Source organism: Alexandromys fortis, unplaced genomic scaffold (assembly GCF_014885135.2).
Source record: "Alexandromys fortis isolate MF-2015 unplaced genomic scaffold, M_Fortis_MF-2015_v1.1 scaffold_129, whole genome shotgun sequence".
Taxonomy (NCBI): domain Eukaryota; kingdom Metazoa; phylum Chordata; class Mammalia; order Rodentia; family Cricetidae; genus Alexandromys; species Alexandromys fortis.
Genome location: NW_026068022.1, coordinates 3,887,155 through 3,908,035, shown reverse-complemented (window position 1 = coordinate 3,908,035; position 20,881 = coordinate 3,887,155). Strand labels below are relative to the sequence as shown.

The 20,881-nt window shown below is 47.2% G+C and overlaps 2 protein-coding genes across 4 annotated transcripts; one reads left to right on the top strand and one right to left on the bottom strand.

Annotated features, from left to right (window-relative positions):
• Positions 1 to 643: 643 nt before the first annotated feature.
• Positions 644 to 10,004, bottom strand: Nlrp10 (NLR family pyrin domain containing 10). 3 transcript variants are annotated; one of them, XM_050163316.1, is made up of 4 exons: positions 9,952 to 10,004; positions 9,725 to 9,843; positions 4,569 to 4,869; positions 644 to 2,781 (listed from the first exon to the last, which is right to left on the bottom strand). In XM_050163316.1, exons 3-4 carry the CDS (start codon positions 4,843 to 4,845, stop codon positions 1,052 to 1,054), a joined length of 2,007 nt encoding a protein of 668 aa, XP_050019273.1. In that variant the 5' UTR covers positions 4,846 to 4,869; positions 9,725 to 9,843; positions 9,952 to 10,004; the 3' UTR covers positions 644 to 1,051. The 3 variants fall into 3 exon arrangements, with proteins under 3 accessions (XP_050019273.1, XP_050019274.1, XP_050019272.1); XM_050163317.1 differs by lacking the exon at positions 9,725 to 9,843 and having other exon boundaries at positions 9,952 to 10,000; XM_050163315.1 differs by lacking the exon at positions 9,952 to 10,004 and having other exon boundaries at positions 9,725 to 9,945.
• A 1,690-nt stretch (positions 10,005 to 11,694) lies between these two features.
• On the top strand, positions 11,695 to 20,430 carry Eif3f (eukaryotic translation initiation factor 3 subunit F). Its single transcript, XM_050163337.1, has 8 exons — positions 11,695 to 12,105; positions 16,845 to 16,915; positions 17,136 to 17,215; positions 17,531 to 17,668; positions 18,972 to 19,063; positions 19,448 to 19,584; positions 19,722 to 19,835; positions 20,204 to 20,430. Exons 1-8 carry the CDS (start codon positions 11,727 to 11,729, stop codon positions 20,279 to 20,281), a joined length of 1,089 nt encoding a protein of 362 aa, XP_050019294.1. The 5' UTR covers positions 11,695 to 11,726; the 3' UTR covers positions 20,282 to 20,430.
• Positions 20,431 to 20,881: the final 451 nt, after the last annotated feature.

Genomic DNA, 20,881 nt, shown 5'->3' with positions numbered 1-20,881 from the left:
AGGCCACCATGTTTCCCATGTGGAAACCAGTTAATAGTCAGGGCTACAGGGTCCTAAGCTCACCATTCAAGGGCTAGGATCCTGAACTCAGACATTTGGGCATGTCTGGCAGATGATCTGTGGGATCAACTCATAGAGGGGGAAATGAGAAAAGCAAGAGCCCTGTAGATTTTCAGTGAGATGCTAAGGGACCCATACTCAGTCACACTAGAGCCAGCAAGAGCCGCTGAGAAGATTAAGTCCCATGCTGGCAGGCTCTGCAGGCCTCTGCATGGCTAGCAGTGGTGTGAGGACAAAGAACTCTCTGAGGAATCTAAAAATAGGTGGGGCTCCTGACCCTACCTCAAGCTCCACAACTATGAAATGCGTTCAGTCAACTCATTAGACCCGCAACAAATATCCTTTTTTTCTTCCCTTCCCTATCTAGAGACCCAGAGCAGGAGAAGGATGATGTGCCTGTTCTTGGAACTGCATCATCTCTTCATGGAGGAAAGTCAGTTGATGGCATCGCTGGTGCTAACAGTGGTCACATTAGTACAGAATTAAGTCAAGTCACAGTAGAACTTCCAAGATCAGTGTTTAGGGCCATAGCAATCCATGACCCACTTTTAACATTAGAAAGTATAGACGTTTCTAGGAAGAATCAGATGCTAGTCTTTATTTCAGCAACAGTGAAACACAAAGACAGAGTCAACAGGACTTTCTGTTGTATCCAGCACAGGTGTGTTCCATATATGCCCACGTTTTACAGAATGCATATGATTCCCACTTTATTAATTTAAACAGCTCATTTTATTTATAAAAGAACCTAACGTCAGATTTAAAAGTCTTAGTCATTGATTAAACATAGAAGAGGCTACTTAAAGCGACTTCACACCACAAAAGGTACTGAAGAGCTCCTAGCAGGAGAGATGCTAGCTAACTAAACTTTAGACACCCATGGTAAAGGCTGGCTGCTCCCAATGAGCCATTGCACACGCTATGTGAGTCCCCTGGTCTTTGACCATGTGATTCCCTCTTCTGTTTGTCGCTGTGTCCTTCACTCTCTCTGTTACCCATTCATCGGCTCTCTCAGCTCTCCATCCTTTTTAACTCTCTGTCCTTCCCCATCCTCCCGTCCCTCCACCCCACCACCCTCCTGACCCTTTATCTCTGTACTTGCCAGTCTACTGTTTTTAACCATCTGGGCAGACTCCTCTGCCCCTCTGCTTTTCCCATTAGAGGCCCCCTTTTGTTTCTTCATGATAGAGTTGGTTTTCAAGAGAGGACTTTGTACCCGCCCCTTCCCGAAGCTGCCTTTCACTGAAATCAGCCTCTTCTTGTCGGGTCTCTTTTCATCTGAATGTTGAATATTGACGGTGACATCTTTCACCTGGATACCTTGTGTGAGCTTCTTTATTTTAGAATCATAGAGAGAGAATTCCAGATCCCACGACCTGTTGTACTTTATGGCTTCTATTTGTTCTTTAAAATACTTCAGATCCTGCCTTACAGAGGGAGCAATTCTGAGGTAGAACTTCAGCCCCAGGCTCAAAGTGCCGTCTGTTTTCAACATGTCAGACAAGAACTGCAGGCTAAGGGTCATCTCCTCAGAGCTCTCCTGCTCCACCAGCTTCGCCACCTCTCTGCGCGTTGCCTCCCCCAGCTGACTCTGGTCCTCCTTCACGAGGAAGGACATGGCATAGAAAAATTCCTGGAAGCTGACGTGGCGAAAGCTGTAGAGCTTCTTGACGCCGAGCCCCTCGCGGTAGTCGATGCTGTTCAGGAAGGCGGTAAGGCTGGGGCCATCTAAGCTGTGCTTTCTGAGGACATCTTCTTCGAATAGCAACCTCTGGTGCTGGATGCCCTCAGCTGCCAAGTTGCACAGACTCCTCAGGACCCTGTGCCGGGTGAGCTCAGAGCTGTCCCCATTGCCATCCGTGGGCAGGAAGGTGGACACATAAGCAGTGAAGATATCTGTACTGTTGTTAGGCATCTCTGAGACTTCCTGGCCTCCTGCCATCTTCCTCTTCAGCCAGGAGCAGACCACCCAGCAAATGCCCGGAACCTGGCATGCTTTGTAGAGAACATCATTGCTTTGCACAAACTCAAGGGCATTTCTCGCTTGCTCCTTCTCCGTAAAATAGGAGTTGAAATAATTCTTCCTCTCCTCCTCAGAGAAGCCTAAGACATGGACATGTCGCCTTTCACCCAGCATGGGTTCCAGACTCTGCAAAGCCGGAGGCCGAGTGGTGACGAGCAGGGAGCATGGTACGTCCCTTCTCCTAAGGAGAAAGTGTAGTACACACTCCGCACGACTGGACTTCTGTAACTCGTCATAGCCATCCAGGACGAACAGGAGCCGCTCAGGCTGCCTCAGAATCTCCGTGACTGGGGCTTGATCATCTCCGCAGCACCAGCAGATGAGGCTGGACAGGTCACACTTGGGCAGCAGGACCACTTCTCTGCAGCTCACGTAGAAAACATAATCGAAACGGCCTGGATACAGGGTCCCTTTGGCCCAGTCCTGCACCAGTTTTTTGACCAGTGTTGTCTTCCCCGTACCAGCAGATCCCTGCATCACGACTATGGGCGGGGCTGAGTAGGACTCCGCCTCCGGAGTAAATAAAGCCTCGACCCTGACTTTACCCAACTCCTGTTGCAGGTCCGAACAGGAAGGTGATCCAGGACTCCCTGGACTGGACATGGCCACCAGGAGCAGCTCGTTGCAGCTGCTGTTAACACCCCAATCTGGCCTCTCCTCCAAGCAGCGCACGTGCTCTCTGTAGATTTTCCTGTAATCTGAGTAACACAAATGGGGTTTCGGGAACAACAAAAGGCAAATCCTGAGTTTGCTTTTTTTGTTGTTTGTTTATATTTTACATACTAACCGTAGTTTTTTCTCCCCCCTCTCATCCCTTCCCCTCCCCTCCTCTCCCTTCCACACCTCCCCTCATCCACTACTCCTCCTGAGTTTGCTCTTTAGTCTCATCTCCTGCCCTCTCTAACTTGTGTTGCTTTGAAGTTTATAGCTGTGACTTCAGAAGTGAAACTACTGTGTGTGTGTAGTGTGTGTGTGTGTGATGCGTGTGTGGTGTGTGTGTAGTGTGTATGTGGTGTGTGTGTAGTGTGTGTGTGGTGTGTGTGTGATGTGTGTGTGGTGTGTGTGGTGTGTGTGTGGAGTGTGTGTGATGTGTGTGTGGTGTGATGTGTGTGGAGTGAGTGTGTAGTGTATGTGTGTGGTGTGTGTGTGGTGTGATGTGTGTGTATAGTGTGTGTGTGATGTGTGTGTGGTGTGTGTGTGGTGTGTGTGTGGTGTGTGTGTGGTGTGATGTGTGTGGAGTGTGTGTGTAGTTTATGTGTGTGTGGTATGTGTGGTGTGTGTGATGTGTGTGGTGTGATGTGTGTGGAGTGTGTGTATAGTGTATGTGTGTGTGATGTGTGGTGTGTAGTGTGTGTGTGATGTGTATGTGGTGTGTGTGTGTGGTGTGTGTGGTGTGATGTGTGTGGAGTGTGATGTGAGTGATGTGTGTGTATTGTGTGTGTATGTGTGATGTGTGTGTGATGTGTGATGTGTGTGGAGTGTGTGTGATGTGTATGGTGTGATGTGTATGGAGTGTGTGTGTAGTGTGATATGTATGGAGTGTATGTGTAGTGTGATGTGTGTGGTGTGTATGTGGTGTGTGTGTGTGGTGTGTGTGATGTGTGTGGTGTGATGTGTGTAGGCATGTTTTGAAAGTGAGTACATTTGTATGTACACATGCTCATGAAACTGCTGACAGAATGTGTGCGTTGTGGGGGGAAGGGGTGTGTACACCTCAACATCAGTGTGTGTGCAATGTGCGAGTTCCTGAGAAATCCTGTGAAATTTCCTCCTGGGGCCAGGTGAGGACAGAGAGGGGAGCGAAGGGAAGCTGAAAGCTGGCTCAGGAGCCGAGTCTGTTCCTGGTAAAGGGTGGGTCAGAGCCTAATCCACAGCTGAACAAAAGCAAGCAAACGAAAGCATGGATTCTGCTATGGACTGTTGTGTCTGTGTTACGAGCCCCTTACTGGCTGATCTATCTATCGTCCCAGCTTGCCCATTCCCATGTCTGCAGCGCAGAAGGTCTCGGGAATGAAAGGAACCTGGGAAAGATCACAGGTGCCAACAGAGCCCCTGCATCCCCCCAAAAATAGACCGGGTAGCCATTTAGGCCCCACCGCTGTCTAGGGTCACATGAGCCCACTGACTTCTCCATGAACAGCAGTCTAGCTGTTCATGAGTTGGGGAGGTGTGACCCCGCACTCTGAGGCTGTTGTTTCTAGTTAATGGAAGTCACTCCACCAACACTGTTCTCCATCCCCTCCCCTTCTCCAGCAATAGCAGCTACAATTAGTAGGTGAGGTACTTTAGCCATAAGACATCATTAAAGCCCTGCCTTCAGCTCAGGGACTGTACCTAACATTCTTCAGACCCCTTGTCCGGAGACCCTGGGACTCTGCAGATCCCCAATAAGGAGAGGGCAGTATAGATTACAGGCTATTAGCGTCTGTGGGGCCTGGGGGTGTCTTTGGTGCCACCTCACTTCCCTCCCTAGGGCTGCACTCACCATTTAGACAAACCTGGCTGAGGTAGTCCACAAGTTCCATCAAGTTCATGGCCTGCAAGCTTCTGCTCACAACTCTCACGGCTTCCTGGGCTCCATACATTGAAATCAGTTTTGATGCGAGCTCCACCCGACTCAGACCCTCCAGTTCCCCTCGGGTCAGATGAAACTGGGTCATATTTCGTAAGTGGAACTTCAGCGTCTTGAAACTGTTCTCCTCAAGATCATTCAAGGCCCAGAGCAACGCCTCCCGGGGGCTGCTGGCTCGTGCCAAGGCCATGGTGGTCAGAGTTCAGCCAGCCACCTGGAAGTGAGAAGTAGTGAGACAAGGCTGAGTGGGAAGCAGCCTGGAGATTCCTCCTCCACCCTGCCTGCTCCATGCTTGGCAGTCTGTGGACCAGAGGCCTAGCAGAGACCAGGTAGACAAAACTCTGAGAAAGGCAAGTGGGTGATTGTCTGACTTCACAGGGGAAATTGTCCCTGTTCTATCAGATAGTAAGTATGACTGTGTGGGTAACTATCAAGAAGGTCCCCCTTGCTTCCTCTTCTTCCTCCCTTCCTTTCTTCCTACTTGTAGACATGTTTGTGTGTGACAGGGTCTCATGTTTTCTAGGTCAGCCTCAAACTCTTTTTGTAGCTGAAAATGACCTTAAACTTCTGATCCTCCTGGCTCTGCCTCCTAAGTACTGTGATTATTGCCATGCGGTACTATGCCTGGTTTTGTGGGACGCAGGGATTGAGCCTAGGGGTTCGTGTGTATTAGGGAAGCACTCTCCCAGCTAACCAATATCCCCAGGTGCCCATCGGCACTCAGTGCCTCCTTAAATTATCATTAAGAAAAAAAATGTTTAGGTTTTTTAATTTCATAAGTGAACGTGTCTTTGATTGTGACTGTTTCCAGAACATGTGTGTTATCTGCTGAGACCACAGAGACAGCAAACAGGAAATCTCCATCCTCAGTCCACTGTTTCGTACACCAACATCATAAGCACAGCCACGCACGGCGTCCAAAATTGGTCTCCGGGTAAGGAGTCAAGTTCAGATAAGGCTAAGGGAACGGACACTATTAGTGCTAGACTTAAACTCAGCATCTGCTGAAGGGAAGGAAAGTGACAGTAACCAAGAGGGGACTTCTGAATCCAGGAGACACCTGTCGTCCAGTGTCATGAGGGTGACGCAGTGCTCAGAAAAGCCCTTTGTAATGGGCTTGCTGCGACTCGAATATCAGTGTTTTGAATGAATACCAGGGAAGGGAACAGACCTCTCAGAAACACAGCGGGACACAGGAACACTGGGGATTCCCTACAAAGCTCCGGGTCTGGGGAAACGCTTTCCAGAACAAGAAGACAACAACAGAGCCCCGGACCAGTCAAGCTCAGGCTTGAGGAGCTGGAGGTGGAAGAATGACTCAGCTCCCTGGAGTAAGAGGACAAAAGGCTAGCTGTCCGGGAGAGCTACAACAGGTCCGTGTTCAGCTCTGCAGGCCAAGCCTGGGTCCTCTTACCCAAAACCTGCCAGCTAATGATTATCTGGTAAGGTCAGAATTCCAGGTAAAGGTGTGAATTCTCCGATATGTACTGTCTGTCTATGGGCATAGTGGGGGGCTGGAACCCATGAAGGACCTCAGTGAGCAGGGAAGCAGAGATCTGATGCCTCCACATCAGATCTGTCAGCTGGCACGAGCAACTGTTCACCAGAAGAGAACTTGACCCCTTAAGAGGCAGAGGCAGGCAGACCTCTGAGTTCGAGGCCAGGCTGGTATGCAGAGTGAGTTCCAGGACAGCCAGGACTGCACAGAAAAACCCTGCTGGAAAGAAAGAAACAAAGAAAGAAGGAAGGAAGGAAGGAAGGAAGGAAGGAAGGAAGGAAGGAAGGAAGGAGGGGTGGGGGGGAAGGAAAGAAAGAAAGAAAGAAAGAAAGAAAGAAAGAAAGAAAGAAAGAAAGAAAGAGCAAACATTAAACTTGGGAAACAAGGGAGGGAGCAAAGGCATGACCAAAAGAAAGAACCCAAGATGGTCCATATCCCTCCTTGAAAGCATTTGTCCTCTCGGCAACTTGACCCCAGTCCAGCCTGGGGTGGTTGACAAAGGAAGTGGAGCGCTGTCCCCACACCCTCTGTGTTGAAGTAGGAGCGGCGGGGCTGCGTCCCTGGCACCCGGCCGCCCGCATGGCTAGCTTATGCCCGAAATAATTACACGGAAACTGTATTCTTTCAAACACTGCCTGGCCCGGCTAGTTCCAGCTTCTTATTGGCTAGCTCTTACATATTGTTCTAACCCATTTCTAATATTCTGTGTAGCCCACGAGCTGGCTTACCAGGGAGGATCTTAACCTGCATCTGTCTGGAGCAGGAGAATCATGGCGACTCCCTCACTAAGCTTCTTTTTCCCAGCATCCTGTTCTGTTTTCTCCACCCACCTAAGGGTGGGCCTATCAAGGGGCCTAGGCAGTTTCTTTATTAATAAGAAATCACTCCCACATCATTTCCCCTTTTTCTGTTTAAACAAAAAAGAAAGGCTTTAACTTTAACATAGTAAAATTACATATAGCAAAACAGTTATCAAGCAAGAATTACAGTTACAATATTTACATCTATTTTATCTCTTATCATAACTAAGGAAAACTATAACTATTTATTCTTCAACTCCATCAAAGACTCCAGAAGGATATAATAATACTTAAGTAAATAAGAAATCCAAAACTCTAGAAATGACAGAGACATCTCGCTGCCTGGACAGTCACCCAAAGTTCCTCTGTACCGTTGGGGCATCCATCTTCGGCCTACAGGCCCATGGTATCCAGAGACATTTCCATGAAGCAGGAAATTTCAAAGACAGTTCAGTCATTTTCTGCTGTGTCCTGCATAATGTCTCACAGACTCTTTCATGAATCAGGAACCCCGAAAGACCATCTCACCTTTAGGCAAGTTCAGCAGTCCTCTCTCTGCGGGTTCTCTGTGTCCAGTTTATGCAACAGTCCAGGCAAGAACAGTTTTTTGCCCAAAAGGCTATCAAACTCCATAAGGATCCTCTTGATGCCCATCTTCCTCTTGAAGTAGCTGGTGCTGCCAGGAGCAGACGTGTCTCATTGTCATGAAAAGCCGTAAGTTATTAAAACATTTAAATGCCATATTCTGCAGCCTTTGAGAGATATGAAGAATGCCTATCTAACTGAAATATATCTCTATATATCTAGAAAATCTAACATGACTACAAGCTTTACTATTATCAATGATTATCCATTAACAACCTATATTTCCTAATTATACATTACTTTTTAAATGAACTACACAATCACAATACCTTAATCAAGATCAAAAATACATATACATATAACAAAATTGACCTTAAAATCCATACCAATGCAAATTATTTATATCTATATCATATTTCTCCAGACTGGTGAAGCCACTGCAGAGTGGGCTCTGGAAGAAGGAAGAAGGAAGAAAACAGGAACTGTGAAGCAGAGGTAAACACATTCCTAAATGTGCCTAAAAGGCAGCTGGCCAGTTGGTCTAGAGAGTAGGGACACCATCCTCTACCTAAATGTGGACCAGTTTCTCTGAAATGATTGCCTTCAAGATGAAAAGAGCAACAGATTGGTAGTTTAACTGATGCCTTTGTCTTCCTGAAAAAGCTATGGAGAGACAATCAAAGGTACAGACAACAGTAAAGTTGCCAGAAAGCTAGAAAAGAAAGTAAAATAAATATTTTAGGAGCAACAAAAGAATAAGGCATAAAACACAGCAAGCTAAAGCACTCAGGCGAACAATGTTTGCATACAAACAATAGAATAGCCACTGGATGACTACGATCTCTATTATAACCTCAAACAGAGGACAATGGCCGAGAGGCTGGAAATATGACTCCATGGCCAGGAGCTCTGGCTGCTCCCCCAGAGGACCTAGGTTTGATTCCCCCACTACACAGCAACTCACAACCACCTACAACTCCAGTCTCGGGGGGTCCAATATCCTCTTCTGGGCTCTGAGGGCATTGGGCATGCACCTGGTGCATAGATATACATGCAGGCAAAACACCCATATGCATAAAGTCATTTTTTTAACTTTAGAAAGGATGGTAATGGAATGATTAGGGTAAAAGGCCAATGGGTGACATCTAAAACCTTGAGTCAAAAAGCAGCTGTGTGTGTACTGTTTAGAAGTACAAAGACGCAGTGGGGTTAGAGAGATGGTTCTGTGTATAAGAACACTGCCTATGTAAGCATAGCACCTGAGAAGCAAGCGAGAGGACTTGAATTCATATTCCAGCACCCATGTAAAACCGCTGAGGGTGGGTGCATGAGAGTGACTGAGGTTTGCTGCCCCCTAAACCTAGATCCAAGCTCAGTGAAAGTTCCTGTCTCAAAGGAACAAGGTAGAGAGTTATAGTTCAGCATACCTAACGTCCTCTGGCCTGTGCACACACAAAGTACCTACACCACACACATATGCATATGCGACAAACACATAATATATCTGTCTGCCTCTCTCTCTCTCATGTGTGTGTGTGTCTGTCTGTCTGTCTGTCTGTCTGTGCGCGTGTGTACAAAGACATAAGACAGTTAAAAATTTTAAATAGTTGCCCTGGGGAAGAAGGATGGTGATGGTGAGAAAAATGAAAACTGAAGGCACAGACTTTGTAATAAATTGAATTTCTGATACATACACATGTATCACTGAGATGAAACAATAGGTCATAGATCATCTTGGGGAAAAGATAGTAGGCAAAGAAATGGAGGTAACATGTGTAGTCTTTCAGGAAGCTTCTCCATGAAGGGACTCTGCGAACTGATGGGGAAATGCTAGGCCAAGGAAAGCTCTTTGTTCTCACACAGAGAAGGGATATTTTTAAATGCCAATGAAAAGCATCCAAAAGAGAGATCAGGCTAGGCATCTCAAATGGGCGGGAGGGGGAATTGAGACTGGAAACTGGATTAGGACCCTAAACAGAGGGAAAGCCGGAGGGTGGCTTCGGTGAGAAAGGCTCTGGGAAGGAGAGACAACTGTGTGGGTCTCATGGTCAGAAGATGGATGTAAGCATGTCTAACAGAAGCTATATTCTATACGATGTACGGCTTATAGGATCTCCAAAGAGCTTGAAGGCAGCGGTGGTAGGGGATGGGAAAGCCAGGGGGGTGAACGAAGCCAGCCCTCTCACCTGTGCACCTTGATCCCTTCTCCAAATCCCAACTGCGGTGTTCTGTGAGCACTCCCTGGAGTTCAGAGGAAACGACAGGAATGGGAACTGACTTGCCCAAAGCCTTAGCCAAGATCGGGCTAGAAACAGAAACCAGAGCACCAGAGATTAAGCAAGAAGCCAAGATGAGAAAACAAAAGAACGAGACATGACTGCGTAGGTAGAACGCCAGAGAGCAGAGGACTTACTGCACCAACGCCAGCTCTCAAGGTCTAAGTCACTGGGCCAGACTCTCAGCAACACCTCAGTATTTATAGAAACAGGAACTGAGTTTATTTGGATGGGCGGAGGCAAGAGATGAAATGGTGTTAACCCTGTCCTGGCTAGAGGCAGAGATGACAACTAGAGAAACTGAGTCCCCAAAAGAGAAAAGATTAGAATGGGGAAGTCAGGACCAAGGGTAGAAACAGGTAGAAAAAGTGGGAAAGAAGAGATATAGGAAAGACATACACATAAACTGAACAGGAAAAAACAGAGAGGAGAGAGACAAGAGCAGGGAGCTGGCTAGAGCGCGCGTGCGCACGTGTGTGTGTGTGTGTGTGTGTGTGTGTGTGTGTGTGTGTGTGGTGTAATGTTCCTTCCAATCCCTGAAATAGGCTAGGTAAACAGCCTATAGGCCCACCTTCATATGATTCCCTGGTAGGGATAATCCTGTTTGTTTTGCTTTGTTTGTTTTTTTTCAGGCCTGACTTCTCAGATGCGACCCCCCCGGAACTAGAAAGTGACATGCGGTGGCTAATTTTGTGTCCCCCAACCTTTGGCCAACACATCACAGAGAGTTTCTATGATGCTGTATTTAGGATGTGACTGGCATTTGAATCGGTAACTGACTGAAGCCAACTGTGCTCCCCATTGTGGGTGCCACTCATCCCATCAAATGAAGCCTGGACAAAAGGAAAGGTCAGTCACAGTCAGCTCATGAATAAGAGGAGTCTCCTCTTACTGTGTGTGTGGGCCATGTTTCCCTCACTGTTGGTCCTAGAACTTTATTTTTATATGTGACATAATTTTATATACATATATAATTACCATGTATCACAGCACTTTCTAACGTAATACAGGATTTACTTAGTACTTAGTGCTTCTTTTCCCCCCAGTGAAGTGAAAACCAGGGCTGTTTTGTTCACTGGTATACTCAAGCAGCAAAAGAGTGTCTGGTGTATATTAAGCATTTAAATTGTTGAATGAATATACTTCCCTAGACATCTTATGAAGCCATCATAAATAAAGCACTGTTAGCCAGACATGATGGTTCGTGCCTTTAATCCAGGAACCTGAGGCAGGGAGGTTGAAGTGAATTTTAGGCCAACCTGACCTATATAGTGAACTCCAGCCAGCATGAACTACAGAGTAAGAACCTGACTTCAAAAATAAGCAAAATAATAAATAAATAAATAAATAAATAAATAAATAAATGAGGGACGTACAGAGGGAGGAAGGGAGAGGAGGGAGGAAAAGAAGAAGGGAGAGAAAAGGGAAACTCTGTGTGTGTGTGTGTGTGTGTGTGTGTCAGAGAAAGAGAGAGAGGAAAGAAGAGAAAGAGGGAAGGAGGGAGAGAGAACGAGAGACAGAGACAGGGACACAGAGAGATGCCCCTTTAAAGATCACTTTGATTTTTAATATCCAATTTAAGTCTAATAGAATTGCGACCTTTACGCTAATCTGTACCGCCATCTGGTGGCAACTGTGTAGATTGCTAGTTGTCTCTCTCCACCCACCCCACAACACACACGCCTCGGTCGCTCCCAAAGCTACTAGGAACTACTTTGGCCTAGTCCTCACTGAGTGTACATCGGACGGAAATTAAATGCGCACAGAGCTCACTAACATTTACAACCAGCCGGAAATTTCAATGCCCAATAGTCATCCAGAGCGGATTCACGTGGTACAAATTCAGCCAACCAGGTTCCCAATACTGTCCGGCTCACGCCCTTCCGTTCTGGGCTCCTTCTTTCTCCGCAAGATGGCATCCCCGGCCGTACCGGCGAGCGTCCCTGCTGCCACTGCGGCCGCAACCCCTGCGCCGGCTGCCACCGCAGCCCCGGCTGCCGCCCCTACAGTGCCCACGCCGGCCCCGGCTCCGGCTGCGACTCCCGCGGCCGCCCCGGCTCCCGCCTCGTCCTCCGACCCCACGGCCGCTACGCCTGCCGCTCCGGGCCAAACCCCGGCCTCCACGCCAGCCCCTGCGCAGACGCCGGCGCCTTCACAGCCCGGGCCCGCCCTCCCGGGGCCTTTCCCCGGCGGCCGCGTGGTCAGGCTGCACCCGGTCATTTTGGCCTCCATCGTGGACAGCTACGAGCGACGCAACGAGGGAGCTGCCCGGGTTATCGGCACCCTGCTGGGTGAGTGCTGGAGAAAGGAATTATTTTCTTCCCGTTCATCTTTCTCGTCCCATCGCTATTGAACTCTTAACCTGTTTCTCTTTTGCACCTTCTTGATGGCACTTGCCTTCCCAAGTGACTTAATTCCTGCCGAATCGCTGTTGTGTTGAGCGACAGAAATGTACAAGGAGTAGGTGTGAGCATTTGAGTAGTGTGTAATTTTATATTCCTATCAGCAAAATACGGAGAGTGCTTGTTACCAAAAATGAGCTCAAATGCCAACAAGAAGTTAAACGCTCTTCACTCTTTTAAGCACAATACACATATTTTCCCTCTTATCCGCTGACCAACACACACACACACACACACACACACACACACGTACCCACCACCCATGTATGAGAAGAGGATGTGTCAAAAGCTTCCCCCAATTCAACAGGTAAACCAGGTATGTTCAGAACTGATTCCGGATATATAATATTTTGCTTTCCTGAACTTTTAAGACAGCCACTCAGTCCCGAGGACCTCCCTCATACTAGTTTCCCGTGGATTAAAAGCTCTATCTGCTCAGGCCCAAGTTCCTGCCCCCACCTCACGCTCCTCTGATTTTCCATGTGGACGCAAACAGTAGTATGACCTGTTTACAAGCAACCTGAAAATGAAGAGTGATCCTGTCTTTGCCTGTGTTACAGATTTGGGGACGTAGATAGTTTATGTTAAAGTGGTTTGTAAACGAAAAAGTACTGAAGACTGCTGAGTACATTTCTCTCTCTCTCTCACTCGCTCGCTCTCTCGACTTGCTTGCACTCTGCCTTAGAAACAGCTTTTAAACACTGGCCTTCCACTCTAGTTATGTCCATCATTTATTTCTTAGTGATCTCGTAGCAGTTCCTGTACTGTGGAAGACCATTCAATTGCTTCAAAGTGGACAAATCAGACTCCAGCAATTATTAGTTTTCTGTCATGGGACAAATCACCAAATGTCTGGTTCTTTCGTGGATTTCTTGGGGCGTGGGGGGGAGGGGCTGGTCAAAACGGTTTTTCTGTAGCTTTGGGGCTTGTCCTGGAACTCACTCTGTAGACCAGGCTGGCCTCAAACTCAAAGAGGTCCGTCTGCCTCTGCCTCCCAAGTGCTGGGATTAAAGGCCTGTGCTATCACCGCCTGGCCTGTCGGAGACTTTATTAGCAGACTGTTTTCGTGAGAATGAAGTTATTACAGAAAACAAGTGATGATTGGCACGTCAGGTGCAGCAGCTGTTGGTCGCCCTCTAGTGTACAGGAGGCCAGACTAGCACACCATACATTTCTTTGACAGAGTAGCCCTTTACAGAAACTTAAGAGTTGATATATTGTCTCTCATCAAAACACACTTGCATTTTCTTCTTTACAAGTATCTTCTGTGCTCTCCATCATTTCAGTTCAGTTCCTAACTTCCCTCTATTTTTAACCTCTCGCAGTGTGTTAGTTTTCTGGAACTGCCATACTGTGAGTGTCTATAACCAATATGCTTGCATTGATGACTTGCCACTTGACAGATAGAATATGCAATCTAACTTTCAGTCTGTGGAGCTGTTTATATGGAGGAATCAATGTCTACTAAAGCTTATGTTACACCCCCTTTGTCTTAGCAAGGCAGCTGTAGAGCTGTAGTCTCTGAATTCTCCGTCAGATTGAATCCTGCTCCGTGCTTCGACCGCTACAAAACAGTTGAGTTGTTGATGGAAAAACAAATGAAGCGCTATGTGCTTGGTACAAACTGAGACTTTGGGGTTGACATTAATTTGTAAAAGACTTTGTTTGGCTAAGTGAAATCATTGCTGACTCTCATGTACCATAAAACTGCTAGGTACTTAGAATTCAAAGTCAATCAAAGGAACACTGTTGTAGCCTTAAACTCAAGGCGGAAACAGTCCCTGTACCATAGAAGTGATGACTCTCTGCTAGTGTGATGTCCTGTGGAAACACTGAGACATAACTGTTTCAAAAGGTTGTGAAGGACAGACAGAGAAGATCTGAAAGTTCCTGGCAAGGCGTGACACATTTTCAGGGTGAAGTCAGTCCTTCAGTGGATGGTGCCCACGGTGTGTTTCCTAAAGAAGTAAAACCTGACTAAATTATTTTCAGTGAATATACCCATAGCATATACTTCTTTGTAAGCACTACTAAGTTCAGTGCTCTTTATCCTTTAAACAAAAAGTTTAACTATTCAAATTATAGAGCATAAATATTATGTTTTAAATACCATAATTTTAAAATTTTTGGGAATACTAACTTTTTAATCCCTGAATCTCAAAAAATAAATAACATGCCTGGAATTTGAAAACTGAGAAACTTGTTTTCACCTTATGTAGTAGTTCTAAAATGTATCACTGTTGAGAAACAAACATTTTTTAATTTAAAAATGAAACAAAATTTTTAAAAGACAGCTCTTGGTAAGTCCACTGCTTGACGAGGTCAGCATTCCCCTCTCATGAGGGTGACAGGAGAGGACGCCCTCGGTGGTTCTGGTTCTGGACACCTGCCTCTGTGGCAGGAGGGGGCGCCCTCGGTGGTTCTGGTTCTGGACACCTGCCTCTGTGGTAGGAGGCTCTTGAGCAGCACTCACTCCAAAACCGGAGGACGGGAGAAATGAGAGTGTGGTTGCTTCGTGGAGAGGAGTAGACCTGAGCTGGGCCTGACGACAGATTGAGGGCGGTGTAGTAAAGAGACAGCAGGTGAGAAGTGGGGCCACAGAGGGACGAAGAATTGAGAGCTAGGAAATAGAGGTGGCGGGACATAGCATGACCAGAAGTGCAGCTTCAGAGGGCGATTTCTAGGCCTTCAGCTGTGCACAGAAGAAAGGAAATAGAGTTTTACTTGGGCTTGGTGTGTATTCCTTCTGAGATACCACTGAGTGTGGCCGTGGGTTTGGTAAGTTGAAAATGAGTGAGAAAGGCTGCCAAGATGGTTCACAAGCCTGACCTTCTTTTAATTCATGGAACCCATGTGGTGGAAGGAGGAAACGAACTCCTGCAGATTGTCCTCTGAGCTCCACAGGCGAGCAGTTGCCCATGCACACCCACAGTCAATCGATGTAAAAGAAAGGATTTAACAGTAAACGGAGAGAATGTAAAGAGATGTGGGCAAGCATGTGCTGGCCACCAGGAGCCAAGAAGTAACTGAAGTCATAAAAGCGGATGGAATCACCTCACAGGGATTGGTGGCAGTGTTTAAAACAAATAAGTTGGGAAATACTTTTAGCTCTGTGTGCAGTCTGTCACAGCTACTCAACTCTGCCTTTGTAGGGGAGAAAGGTCAGAAATAATGCATAAGAGATTGGGCAAGTAAACATTTATCAGCTGAAATGTTTCTGGGCCAGGACTTGGCCTAGAAAAGGAACATAGAGCAAAAACTAGGAACACTAAGAATGCGTAGCCAACAGATTAGGAAGAGAGAAAACTAGAAGAGACTGGTGCCGTGGAGAACTAAGGGACCTAAGGCTCTGAAATGGAGGAAGCAGTCGTGCCGGTCAAATGCTGATGAGTGGTCCAGTGAGAGGATGTGTGCACATAGGTTTAAGAACATACACAGTTCAGAAAGCAAAACCATGCCAGACCAAACAACTAGCAGGGACGTGTTACAGTAGGGGTGGGGAGCTTGCGGGAAGGTGCCAGTACGTTAGAAGAAAGTGAAGTTGGAGTCCATGGCTCCGTGAGACCCAGGAACTGATGTCTGTGGTAGACTCACAGGTAGAGAGGTGATAGGTGGGCTGGCTGCTCTAAAAGAAGGTCCAGGTAATGCCCTGAAAGCTGTGTTTACAGTGACACTAGACGGCTCTGTTGGCAGTCAGCCTCAGCAAGCTGTGCAGGTCAACATACAGGGAGAAACCCCAGAGCAGTGAGACCCCTTTGGGGATTGAACATTGCTTTCACAGGGGTCACCAAAGGCCATCAAAAAACAGATATTTATATTACGTTTCATAACAGTAGCAAAATTACAGTTGTGAAGTAGCAATGAAATAATTTTATGGGTCACCACAACATGACAGTTGCAGCTCTAGGAAGTTTGAGAAGCAGTGCTCTAGAGAGTGAAGAGTGAGTGTTCCGGGGAAGGGCTGGGAGTGGACAATAGCAGCCAAGGGAGACCTTCCTTGGTGACAGGAGGAAGAGTTTGAGTTCTCTAGAAGATGCTGATTCTGTTTATGCGGAACTTGGCACTAAAGTATTAGCTTGATGTTTGTTGGCTTTGAGGAGAACTCCAAATGCATTTCAGAATTAGGAGCTGGAGATAGCCCTTAGTTGATAGAGCGATAGAGCACCTGCCGACTGTGCATAAAGCACTGATTTCAGTCCTCATCACATAAACCAGGCGTGGGGGGGGGGGGGGCACTTGGAATCCTAGCACTTGGATGCTGGAGACATGAGGCTCAGAAGTTCTCGATCATTTGTGGTTACAAAGGATCCTGGCTCCAAAAACAAAACAAAAATAGGGGGAAAGTAGTTGTGCACTGTGGGACTGCAGGATTTTTTGTTTTGTTTTGTTTTTGTTATTTTTTTGTTTTTTTAAATATTTATTATGTATACAATATTATGTCTGTGTGTATGCCTACAGGCCAGAAGAGGGCACCAGACCTCATTACAGATGGCTGTGAGCCACCATGTGGTTCCTGGGAATTGAACTCAGGACGTTTGGAAGAGCAGGCAATGCTCTTAACCTCTGAGCCATCTCTTCAGCCCGGGACCGCAGGATTTTGTAACACCTGGCCATTCTCTCTTTTCCAGGAACTGTTGACAAGCACTCAGTGGAAGTCACCAACTGCTTTTCAGTGCCGCACAACGAGTCAGAAGATGAAGTGAGTTGAGTAGATTTCAGCAGCCCCTGTGCAGTTTCTAGCATTCATCTTCTGGCTGCCCTCAAGGCCCCACTGTGCTGTGTCTGAAACCCGAGCTGCAGGCAAAGCACAGCTTCCCCTGTCCACACCCTGGGCTTCTTCATCAGCTGGGTGATCATTCTTCCTAGTCAGTTTTGGTGTGTACTAGCTTTTTAACGTCCTCTCCTGCCTTCTCTCTTAGGTGGCTGTTGACATGGAGTTTGCTAAGAATATGTATGAATTGCACAAAAAAGTCTCCCCAAATGAGCTCATCCTAGGCTGGTAAGTTGAGGGTTGGGTGGATGGAAAAGTCTGTTGAGGGCAGTCTTGTTTGTCATCAGATCAGATCTTGTCTCACCTTTCAGAGATACAGTATTCACAACATACAACCTTGAGCCTATAAATTCCGTATTTTGATGATCATTCTGATCCTATAAAGTCAAAAATATTTATTTTCAGTTATAGTTTTGCTATTGCAGAGTTTGTTGACACTGTTAATTACTGCTGACATAGTGTTGGGACCCCAGAGATACCCACGCCACTATTGTATTCTGTATTGGCATCAGGTGCCATGCATCTCTAACTGCTGTTTTCCAGGTATGCGACAGGCCATGACATCACAGAACATTCCGTGCTGATCCATGAGTACTACAGCCGGGAGGCCCCAAACCCCATCCACCTCACTGTGGACACAGGTCTGCAGAATGGGCGCATGAGCATCAAGGCTTATGTCAGGTGAGTCCTGGGCAATAGGGGCATTTCAGGTGACCCGTTGTGCCTGGATGACATCCCACTCCTGCCCCACTCGGGTCTCACTCTGTAGCTCGTTTCTCTTCAAGAACTTCAGTCCTCTTTTGACCGCTGTCATTAGAGAAGGTTGTGAAGCAAAGTCTGACCATAATTTATACTCGCTGGTCCTACGTAAACTGGAGCACTTATTGCCTGTGACCACTCCTAATGGTAGTGCCTTTAGTTTTCATTATCTTAGTTTGTTTTCTATGGCTGTAATAAATACTGACCAAAGCCAACTTGGGAAGAAAGGGGCTTATTTCACCCTTCAGGTGACATCTGTCATTGAGGGAAGACAGGGCAGGCACCTGAAGCAGAACCCCAGAGTAATGCTGCCTGCCCCCTTGTTCCCCTGGCTTGGTCAGGCTGCTTTCTCCCACCACCCAGGACCACCACCCCCTACATCAATCCTCCATCCAGAAAATGCCCCACAGACTGACCTAAGGCTGCTCTAGTGGGAAAAAAAAAAAATGAAGTTCTTTCCAGATGACCCTAGTTTATGTCAAATAGATAGAATAATAGTAATAATTTTTAAATTTTATATTAAAAAGCCCTAACCAGCACATTCATTATTCCTAGAATCTAGCATAGTATTTATAAGCTAGAGAATACTACTGGCCTTGTTTAAGCACATCTTTTGAGCTGGGATTCAGTATACTTTTAGACGATAACATTGCAGTGTTGATACAGAACTTGCTGGCAGCTACAATGCCATTTGTCAGGGTTTGCTGGGAAGGCTTTAGCAGTGAGGAAGGAAGAGTTATCACTACAGCTTGAGCCTGTTGATAGGCACTGAGCCTTCGCCTTCACCCCCTTTTTAGTCTCTACAAATTCAGCCTCTCAAAATCCATATGAAAATACAGAGTTGAAATAGTAAACACAACTTTGGTGAAGTTACTTCTAGCGCCCAGTCCAGTGGTTTGGGGTATAATTCAGTTTGGTCTTGTAGTGATAATGAGAGGTTCAGACCCAGAAAAAGTGCTCCAGTGTGTCTGTTTTCCCTGAAAATGGGTGTCTAGGCAGCCAGGAACATCCAGAGTCCTGTCCTCATTACTGGCATTTTGAAGTCATCCTCTAAGGGGCAAGGCCGAAGAGGATAAGAAAAGTTTATTCTCAAGATGTTTCTGGGACAGTCCTGGCCTTCTCAACTGGACGGTGTTGCCCTTGTGACTGTGATGCTTTCTAGCCTAGTCTGGACACAGAAACTACTCCCAAGGGCATCTGGTTACCCTTTCTTCTCTTTCCCCAGCACATTAATGGGTGTCCCTGGGAGGACCATGGGAGTGATGTTCACACCTCTCACAGTGAAGTATGCATACTATGACACCGAACGCATTGGCGGTGAGTTTCCTTCCCCCACTCTGCACACCTAGAGACCCCACGCTGATTCAAGGGAAGGAGCTGTTTCTCTGTGGCAGAGATGGAGGGAGGGCTTGGGTAGCTTACAAACACTGTTCAAGATTCATGCTGACAGAAGTTGAAGATTGTGATTGTTCAGGGTAGGACATTGTCAGTACCACAGGCCACATAATTTCCATAAGAGGCCAGCATTAGTAGTTAACAACCCAGGTGGAGGAGCTGAGCTCTCCAAAGAAAGAAAAGTTAGTGCGTGGAAACCCAGGATTTTGGGGAGCTGACTGTGTCCAGAGTGGGTGAAGAGAGTTAGTAGGTGGTTAACGACCTCTTTCCTCTTGCCATGACTAAGTTTTCTCTGCACTCCCACAGTCGATCTCATCATGAAGACATGTTTTAGCCCCAACCGGGTGATTGGACTCTCAAGTGACCTACAGCAAGTGGGAGGGGCCTCAGCTCGCATCCAGGATGCTCTGAGCACTGTGCTGCAGTATGCTGAGGATGTGCTGGTAAGATGGGGTCGGGGGGGGGGGGGGGNGGGGGGGGGGGGGGGGGGGGGGGGGTAAGGGAGGCTGACAGCCTGTGGGCCTGCCGGTGACATGGTAGTCCCTAACAGTGCCTCACCGAGTCTCTGTTTTGTGCTCAGTCTGGAAAAGTGTCTGCTGACAACACTGTGGGCCGCTTCTTGATGAGCCTGGTTAATCAAGTACCCAAGATCGTTCCTGATGACTTTGAGACCATGCTCAACAGCAACATCAACGTGAGTCATGGCTGGACCATGGAACTTGGGTAGACAGAAGGCTGCGGTGCAGTCCAGGGTGGAGGCAGTCCAGCATGTCCAGAGGGTCTCCTCCACTAAGTAACTAGACTCAGGTAGAGGACTTGCTAAAGTCCAAGGTAACAGAGACAATTCTAGTTTCCCCACCTGTGTTCACAGGACACACCCACCCATACTTCACAAGCCTCCACTCCATCCCCGATTCTAAAAGCATCGGTAGAGAGGATGGTGTTCGTACACATCCCCTCCTGGCTTCCACCTTCAACCTCTGCACAGCCAGTGTCCACAGTGGAGCGGCCAGCACCAGACTTCTGTCCCCGTTCCATTCACTGTTTTCGTTTGTCTTTCAGGACCTGCTGATGGTGACCTACCTGGCCAACCTCACCCAGTCACAGATTGCCCTCAACGAGAAACTTGTAAACCTGTGAAGGAGCCCAAGAGGCTCTTGTGTGGTCTTGGTTTCCACCAAAGGACTAGGCTGAAGTGGAGGCAAAGGGTGTCTTTGTGTCTTGAGTCACAATGACTCAGTCAGCTGCTTGGGACTCCTAATAAACATAGCCTACCTTTTGTAAATGAACTTTATCTGATGTGATTTTATTGTTGGCTGGGAGAAAGAAAAGTGTTGTTGAGCTCATACAGAAGCCAGGGAGTGGGCATTGGAGGAGACGCTGGTTAAGTGTTGGCATGATTCATCAGCAGTAGGTGCACCCACAGCCCAGGCTCTGTTAGCTTCACCCGCGCCACACAGACGGCCTTCTTGGCACAGTGGCTTTATAGTCATACTGTTTTTACTCTCAGGATCATAGCAAATGGAATCTCCAAAATTGGTGTGTGTGTGTGTGTTTCTTCATTTTTTTTTTGCCCTCCTTAGCATCTTACCGGATGGCAGTCCAGGGGTTGTCTTGTGTACAATCTGGAGGAACTTGGAGATGTGCTAATGAGCCTGAACAGAAGGAAAAAAGGATGGGTGCACGCCTCAGCCCTGGGACCCATGAGCTCATCTTTCACGGTGAGGAATATCTGCTTTA